At 32.9% G+C, this 9,858-nt stretch overlaps 1 protein-coding gene across 1 annotated transcript; it reads left to right on the top strand.

Annotated features, from left to right (window-relative positions):
* Positions 1–8,062: 8,062 nt before the first annotated feature.
* On the top strand, positions 8,063–9,639 carry LOC145821237 (uncharacterized). Its single transcript, XM_082917756.1, has 2 exons — positions 8,063–8,767; positions 9,465–9,639. Exons 1-2 carry the CDS (start codon positions 8,108–8,110, stop codon positions 9,492–9,494), a joined length of 690 nt encoding a protein of 229 aa, XP_082773882.1. The 5' UTR covers positions 8,063–8,107; the 3' UTR covers positions 9,495–9,639.
* Positions 9,640–9,858: the final 219 nt, after the last annotated feature.

Genomic DNA, 9,858 nt, shown 5'->3' with positions numbered 1-9,858 from the left:
CTCTCTTACATAAATAATCATAATTAGTTATCTTAATTCTATATAAAATTATTAAGAAATAACTGAAAGCAAATAGTATCCACCACGTAACCCTATGATATAATGAGGGTGTGTTGGGAAGAGTGTTGAATTAAAATAATTTATTAAAAAATAAATTGAAATAAAATAGTAAGTAAGATAAAATGTTATTTTCAACTCATAATTATTTTAATTTTTCTCTTATAACCATCAAATCAACTATATATATATATATATAAAAAAAAAGAGTAACTAACTTCCCAAATATAAGGCTCCGTTTGGGAAGAAAAAAGCCAGGCTTTTTTGGCTAAAATAGCCACAAAAAACAAAATAGGCTATTTTAGCCACAAAAAACAAAATATCACATCCAACCCATAATCATTACAATCCTCTCTCACAAAAAAAGCCAAAAAAGTCAAAAAGCCAAAAAGCCCTTCCCAAACCAGGCTAAAATAGCTAAAAAGTCAAAAAGCCAACCCACTTCCCAAACGAAGGCTTAGTTAAACTAAAATAGCTAAATAGCCAACTAAAATAATTAAGTTCCCAAACAATGCCAATATAGTGAAAATAAGTAAATGTTTGAGATTTTTAGACTGTGTTTGAATTATTAATTTTGATAGAAATTTAGAAATAAAAAAAATGGTGAATATAATTATAATTTTATTTACATTTCATCTTTTTTTTCTTTTACTTTTAAAATCTCTACTCACATTTGTGATCCAAATAAAGTCTTGTTGATACCATAAATAGTAATATTGTTATTATTACTGTTATTATTATTGCAAGACATGTGGCACTATCTTGATCAATCAGGAGTTAAGAGAAGTTACAAAGTTAATGGTCGTGTATGGTGAAACATGGAAGGCAATGTGAAAGAAATTAAAGCACATGTGAAGAATATGATGGATAAAGTGACTTAGTAGAAGACAATGAGGGATATGTGGCATTGTGAAAATGAAAATGGAAGAATAAGTAGTTTTAGGTGGTTATTTGGTAGTTATTGCTGAAAGTTTTTTCTTATAAATAGTTATAGATGGCTACATTTACAGAACCGAGAACCAAATCCAGGTCTAGAAACTAGTCATTTTTACCTTACATTTTTCCAGTTCTTTACTTATTTACTTTCCAGTTCATTACCTTCCAGTCATTTACATTCCAGCACTGAATTTTAATTTCTTAGGAGTAGTTCTAAGCTAGTCTGTTCATTACTATAATCCTCTTTGGAGCTGTGGAAGTGCGAAGGTACAATTGTAAATGCTTGTTTATTAATGAAATTTATTTTCTGACACAGTTCTCTCCCTCCTTCTTTTACTATTGTAATTAGTTCTTCTAAATATTTTCCTAAAAACAATCCACCAGTAAAAGTCATTTTCATTGAGGCTAAAAGAATTTCGAAGTAATTGTCTAATTAATTGGTTTGTATTTATTATATCTATAAGGACTTATTGATCCTTACTGACACGCTCAAATTACATTTTTAACCTTTAAAAACCAAAAAAAATCAACAAGTTTAAAAAAAATTACAATTTAATCCACAATAATGTACAAATAAGTGGTACTTTTTAATTTGTTACACATATAACACTTTTGGTGAAAACAATAAATCAATACATGGAGTTGTTTTGAGAATTAATTATTTTGGTTGTCCTTTTGATTTTAAAAAAGAAAATGTGTATAAAAAAAAAAAAGAGATAATGTGACATACTGAATGTTTAATTAAATACCACATAAATATTTATAGTTATATATAATTATGGGTGTATGTGATAATATATTATTTAATAACTAATAATAAATACAGAATCTAATTTGGCATTGGGTTATTAAATATGGAATTAATTAGGGATTATTATTTGGGGCCAAATTAATAGAAATATGGAATTATAATACTAGTTGGGCCAAATTAAAGTTAGAGATAGTAAATAAATAAATAGGTTAAATAAATAAATATGATAAATGTAATAAAAAAAATATATAGAAGTGATATCAGATATAATAAATCTTTGAATTAATGATAATATCTCATTATATTTGATTTCCTAATCTAAATAATAATGAACGTGTACTGCTAAACAAATGAATATCAGCCATTTGGGCTCTCAAGGCCTAGGAGAAGATGAGTCATCCAAATAGGATCATTTATCATCACCAGGCTGTGTGTATATATAAAGGTGGGGCGGGGCTGTGAAACGATTAGAACGGAGGGAAAAGAAAAAAAGAGAAAAAAAAAAAAAAAAGAGGAAGCGAGGGAGCAGCCGTGAGAAGTTAACAAAAATAGGAAGGAAATAATAAGACTCAATCTTAAGGTGAGTTATATTATATCTTGAGTTACCATAATATATTTTACGTATGTTTTGACTTACCATAATTTATTTTATACAAGTTGTATTTTATTAGTTATATTAATACAAGTTATGTTTCATAAATATTTCAATTACGTGTTTTAATTTCTGAACTCTATTTGTTAAAATGAAACCCATGGATATGTTTGTTTAAATTTTAAAGAATATTTGACTATGACCTTATAAAAATTATGTTTTGTAAGTACCACTACGGGAGTCCCATGCCTTGGGGGATTTAAATAACTATTGGCCTCTGTTTGACCACTTTGTGGTCCTCTATTTGTCATGGATCCATTGACATCTGTTCTGATTGTCACTTCTGTGACCTCTGTTCTGTTCTATTCTGTTTTGCACCGTAGTTATGGTTATTTATTTACATAATTTATGTTTTTCAGTTTCTACCACTTAAATGATTTATTTACCAAATTGAGTTATATAAATATTTTGGCCTAACTAACTATCCATGGTTATTTTGTATTCTCTATATTCTTGGCATAATATTTATCACTCTGTTGTGTGCTTATAGTTGTTACCCTTGCAGGTGATGAGATGTAGAGGAAACCCATAACCTCACGTAATGGAACCTGCATGAGGATTGATGTTGAACCACTATTGTGTCTTTCTTTTTGTTATATTTTTACTCCCTTTTGTTCTACTCGGGGCCGGTCACTAAATAATAAAATAATAAAAACTCCATAAATGTATTTTCTCTTATTAAAATAGTAAAATTAAGTAATTTCCTGTTTAATTATTTTTATTTCCGCTTGCGCAGTTTAATTTGCTACAAATAGAATAAGTTAGTAAGTTGCGATTTCAATTCTAAGCCCCTAGGGTTGGGTCGTGACAAAGGTAGTATCAGAGCAACAGTTTAAAAAAAATGCTATTTTAATTTGATCAGGGAGTTCGAAAAGTTATAAATAAATCTATAAATAAAACTATATAGCTAAATAAACATAATAAAATAAAATAAGATAAAATAAACATAATAATAATAAATATTTACCTGCAACGTTTGTCCTTTTGTGTAGAATCTCACGTTTAGTCTGGTGATGTAGAAATGTCAGAGATTAACCTTGATGATGTGTTTTGGGATGAGCTCGGGGCCATTAATTTAGATGAGATTTTAGCCGAGCACCCCGCCCCCGCCTCACCTGAGGGTTAGGGAGATTCAGAGGACATAATCAGAGGACTGCATCCAGGCCTTGCCCAATTAATGGGTCGGCCAATCTATATACAGGCTGATCCTACCGATGTCCCACATTTACTATGGAGGTAAAGCCGTGTCGATACACACAGACGTTTTCTTGGACCCACTCGTGTACTTGGCGTTGTCCCGGGACATGACCGCCCACAATATATCATAGGCTTTCTATCCCCAGATTTTGGGGCCAGAAGAGGGAACGTATACCTTGAGGACTATATTTTCACCATTGTCCCTAACCCGCTAAAGATAATTAATATTCAAAATGTTGACTTTAATAATGACTTGTCATATGTCGAGACACCCGGCTGGATTGTCAATCCAGTATTCTTGGGATACATACAGTCCGTCCCCATTTTCACAGTCCAGGCAGCGTGTATGTGTTTTGGTGTAGTCCAGTTAGGATGGGAATTTGAGCTCTTTATGCAACACTATTTCCCATGGTTGTTTGGCCTCTTTGACCCACCACTCTAGATTTGGTAGAAGAAAACCTTTGTGTATGCTGACCATGATGTGTTTTAATCCCTTTTTGTTGTTTTTTATTTTTGTTTATCACAGGGATAAGACACTAACATATTCTGACTTTTGAAACAAAGATGTAATATTAATTGTAAAAATAGTAAAGTTGGCATTTTATATAGATATAGATTGCGCTACACATGCTGACATATACGTTGTGTTGTGAATGTAATACCTCATTTATTACTTTGTAGAATGGTCAATAATAGTAACGGAAGCGAGTCATCAGTCAGTGGCACTGAATTAATGGAAAGAATAATGGAAAGAGCGGTTACTAGCTTTTTGCAAGCCTTGCAAACTAACATCAACAATGGGATGTCGGAACGGCGAGAAGAGCCGGTTATTATAAAACAGTTCCAGGATCTGAAATCTACCATATTTACTGGGGACCCAGACCCAATGGTAATAGACGCTTGGGTTAAAGACATGGAAAACATTTTTCGCACCCTACCCTGCACCGAAAAACAGAAGGTAACTTTCGCCATTTTCACTTTCAAAGACAATGCACAGGAACGGTGGCTTCTCACTCTAGAGAAAGAAGAAATTGAGCCTTGGGCAAGATTCTTGGAAGTATTCTACTAAAAATACTTTCCAGATTCATTGCGGGAATAGAAGGCATCCGAATTCATACATTTAAAGTAAGAAACCATGACGGTGGCCGAATATGAGAGCAAGTTCACACAACTCGTTCAGTTTGCAACATACGTCATCCCCACTAAAACTCGAAAAGCAAGAAAATTCGAAGCAGGGTTAGATGCTAAAATTAAAGATAGGCTCGAGGTCTTGAAACTGCTAACCTATGCAAGAGTGGTAGACCGAGCGTACATTGTAGAAAAGGGGATTAAAGCCTTGCGTTCAGGGGAACCAAGCCAAAAGAAGCGATTTTGGAAAAAAGACAACAGAAGACCCGGTGTTGCGCCTCCTAAAAAGGTGAATACAGACACAATCAGTTCAGGCCATCAAAGTCACACCAACCCCCGAGGTGGCACTGTTCCAATTTGTCCCACTTGTGGGAAGGCTCATTAGGGACAATGCCATCGAGACACGGGAGCATGTTTTAAATACGATCAAGTTGGCCACTTGCTGAGGAATTGTCCAAAGCTGACTAATCTTACAGCCAACCCCTTTAGCCCAGTCAGAAAACCCGCAGAACCTGGAGGAGAGAGGAATGACCAAAAACGTCAATGATGGGCTTTCGCCTTGGTACCTGGAAAACCAGAAGTTACCGAAAATGTTGTGTCAGCTACACTTTCTGTCTGTGGTCATTTAGCTTATGTCCTCATTGACTCTGGGTCAACTCATTCTTTTGTTGTACCACACATTGCTGCCAAGTTGGCATCAACACCCGAACCATTAGGATATATATTGTCTGTGTCTTTTCCTTCTGGTAAGTCTGCCTGTAGTACTGATGTATACAATCTTGTGCTATATTCCTGAAAGGCAACACCTTATATGTAGACTTGATTTCCCTCCGCATTGGGAACTTTGATGTGATCTTAGGTATAGATTGGCTGGCTGCCAACCACGCCTCTACTGATTGTAAAGCCAAAAAAGTCTTCCTCAGGTTACCAAACCAACCCGAACTTGTTTTTAATGGGACTGGAGTTTCCAACCCTCCCTATATTATATCTTCCATGACAGCCCAAGGACTTCTAAGAAAGGGCTGTGGTAGTTATATTTGTTATGTGATCGATACACAAAAAGAGGCCCCCACCATTGATGCGATCCTCGTAGTACAAGAATTCCCGGATGTCTTTCTTGAAGATCTACCCGGTATCCGGGTTGATCAGGAAATCGAGTTCACCATTGAAACCCAACCTGGCACACAACCAATATCAAAAGCTCATTATCGTATGTTGATGACAAAATTGAAAGAGCTGAAGACTCAACTCCAGGAATTCCTGGACAAAGGTTTCATTCGACCTAGTACATAATCCTGGGGAGCTCCGGTATTGTTCGTAAAGAAAAAGGATGGTACGATGAGATTATGCATCGATTTGTTAATCATATTATTTAATTTTGATGATGTCTAAAATATATTAGTTAATATACATATTATTTGACACAAATTATTATCTTTTTAAAAAATATATATATTTGTTAAATATTATTTAAATAAAATAATATTATCTTTTTAAAATATATATGTTAAATATTATTTTAAATATTTTCAAAAACTTTACTATTCACTTTTTGAAAAATAGGGTTAATTACTATTCATCTTTTGACAAATCGATTAATTATATTATTTTGACAAAAATGATTATTTTAAATATTTTCAAAAAACTTTACTATTCACTTTTTGAAAAATAGGGTTAATTACTATTCATCTTTTGACAAATTGATTAATTATATTATTTTGACAAAAATGATTGATTGGTTGTATTATTTTGACAAATTTGATATTTATGGGTTGTCTTATTTTGACAAAATTAATATGGAGTGGTAAAATACATTTAGTTTAAAATCTTTACAACATATACAATATTTTAAAGATGACATATATTTTCAGATCCATCATAAATATTATTTATAGAGATTTTTCTGTATGCAAAATTTTGATCAGAACTTATATAACATTATATGCAGAATACATCACGTGCGCTATTAAATTTTTTACACTACATTAATTATATCATATTATAATTAAACAAGAAGAACAAGATGGAGTTATGTATATATGTATATATATATATATTATAAACTAGATGGAGAAAATTATTTGTTTGTTTGAAAGTTGTGAACTTTGTATTAAATTGTCTACAAAAACGGTGGCTCCATGTTTGAAAAAAACAAGAAGAAAAAATCAATCTTATTTTTATATTTTTAATTCTTATCATTTGCTGACTATTTAAATTTAAGGAGTGTGCTTATGTAAGCAATGACATCAAGAGCCTGCTTATGTAAGCGATGACATCAGGATCGTGCTTATGTAAGCCATGACGTCAGGAGCGTGCTTATGTAAGCCATGACGTCAGCAAGGAGTGTCTAACGGGTATATTTTTGTGTATAAATAGAGGTGTTGGATGTGGAGAAGAAATCAAGAACTTGAAGAGAAAATATTTCTGTGAGCTCCAAAATTCTGAGTATTCTGCTCTTTCACTTTCAGATCTAAGTCTAGCTTTTGTTCTTACACTTTCATATCTACTCTTTGTGAGAGAATTATTGTAAAAGTGGGTTCAATTACCACTTATTCTTATTCCTTATTTTTGTGAGAGATTTTGTAAGGGTAAGGCATTTATTGTTGAGTGAGGCTCAATAGATAAGAGTAAGTCCTGTGCCAAATCCACAAGCTTGGTGGTGTATTTATTCAATTGATAGTAAAGAAATTCTCAAGGAGGTTCCTTGGGGAGTGGACGTAGGCCTGGCGTGCCGAACCACTATAAATCGCAGTGTTTGATTTTCTCTCTCTATCTCTTCTACCTTTATATTGATAATTATTATTCTGTTTGTTTTTATTTATTCAAATTCTGAATATTGTGTTATATTTAATATTGTGAAATTTTTAATAACCCAATTCACCCCCCCTCTTGGGTTGCCTAACTGGGATAACAATTGGTATCAGAGCCTAGAGTCTAGTTTTTGTGACTTAACCGTCTCAGAGTAGATCATGGCAACCCCTAGTTATTCCTTACCCGAGGGACAAGCATCTAATAGGCCACCTCTATTTAGCGGCACAAATTTTAGCTATTGGAAAACTAGGATGACCATACATATTCAATCTAATGATTATGAATGTTGGAAAATTATTTGTAATGGTCCAAAAATTCCTACCAAAACTATAGATGGACTTAGGGTACCAAAACCTGAAGATGAGTGGGATGAATCAGATACTAGAATGGCCCAAATTAATGTCAAAGCTACAAACATGTTGTACTGTGCTTTAGATGCCAACGAGTTCAATAGAATTTCCACATGTAAAACCGCTAAAGAAATTTGGGACAAGCTTATAGTGACTCATGAGGGAACCGAACAAGTTAAAGAATCTAGAGTCAGTTTGCTAGTCCATAATTATGAACTTTTTAAAATGAAGCCTGATGAAACTATTCCTCAAATGTTTACTCGTTTTACTGATATTATTAATGGTTTAACTTCTCTTGGCAAAATATATACTAATGCTGAAATTGTAAGAAAAGTGCTTAGGTCATTGCCAAAAAGTTGGGAGACAAAAGTCATTGCCATTACCGAAGCCAAGGATTTATCAAAGCTAAGTCTAGATGAGTTAATGGGATCTCTCTTAACTCATGAGCTCATAATGCAAGAAGGAAAGGAAGAGGAAGACAACAACAAGAAGAAAGGAATAGCTTTCAAATCCACCTCGAAACATCAAGAGGATAACGAAGATGATTCAGATGAGGATGAGGAAATGGCATTCATCACTAGAAAGTTCCAAAGGTTTGTGAGAAAGAAACAAGGTGTACGAAATTTTTTCAGAAAAGACTTCAACAGCAGGGATTTTCAAAGAGGAGAAAATCACAAAAAATCTGAAGTAACCTGCTATGAATGCAACAAACCTGGACACTACAAATCAGAATGTCCAGAACTTAAGAAAAAATTCAAGAAGGACAAAAAGAAAGCTATGATTGCAGCATGGGGAGAAGATAGTGATGAAAGCGACACAGAAACCGAAGTTTGCAAAAACGAGGTAGCTAACCTATGTTTAATGGCACTTGGAAATGAAAATGAGGTAAATGACGAATCCTTTACATTTGATGAATTACAATTAGCTTTTGATGAATTACATGCAGAATTTAAGAAACTTAGTTTAAAAAATAATTGTCAAAAGAAAGTAATTTCAAGTTTATCAAAAGAAAATGAATCATTGACTTCCAAGATAAATGTTTTAGAAAATGAAGCCATGAAAATGAAAAAGGAAAATGAGATTTTAACTCAAAAAGAGTCTTCAATTTCTGAAAAACATTTAGTTGTATTACAAAAAGAAAACGAGTCTTTAAAAAATGAGCAAATTATTTTGAAAGAAAATATTGAAGACTTGAAAACTACTCTTTCAAAGTTCACTCAAGGTAGAGAGACTTTAGATAAAATTCTTAAAAATCAAAACCGTACTTTTGGTAGAGCCGGAATTGGATATAAACCTTTTTCAAAAGTAAAAACTGCCAAAAATGGTTTTGTATATGCATCTTCTAATCACTCTCATCTCACATGTCATTTTTGTGGAACAAAAGGTCATATTTCACCTTCATGTCCTATTAAAAGAAATCCTTTTGCTAAAATAAAAAAGATGTGGGTTCCTAAGGATATCTCAAGGGTGTCAAATTCTAACTTTTATGGACCCAAGAAAAAATGGGTACCAATAGAGAAATCAAATTTTTGTAGGTATGTTTCAAGACAAAATCTAGTAACGATAGATGGTATCTCGACAGTGCATGTTCGAGGCACATGACTGGAAATAAAGCTATGTTCGCCACACTCCAACCAAAGGATGGCGGATATGTGACTTTTGGCGACAATAGCAAGGGTAAAATCATTGGTGTAGGAAGTATTGGTAAAAATCCCTCTCCTATTATTGAAAATGTTTTATTTGTTGAAGGTTTAAAACATAACTTGCTTAGTATTAGTCAATTATGTGATAAAGGTTATAGAGTTATTTTTGAGAAAACTCATTGCACTATTGAAAATACCTTAGAAAACAAAACTTTATTTGTAGGTTATAGACATGAGAATGTATATGTGTTTGATTTACATGATTTATCTTCTCATTTTAACATTAAATGTTTATCTGCTATAAATGATAATGGTTGGCTTTGGCATAGAAGA

Source organism: Camellia sinensis, chromosome 3 (genome assembly GCF_055761805.1).
Source record: "Camellia sinensis isolate YWXY chromosome 3, ASM5576180v1, whole genome shotgun sequence".
Lineage (NCBI taxonomy): Eukaryota > Viridiplantae > Streptophyta > Magnoliopsida > Ericales > Theaceae > Camellia > Camellia sinensis.
Note: the sequence above shows the minus strand (reverse complement) of the source record. Positions and strands in the feature narration are given on the sequence as shown.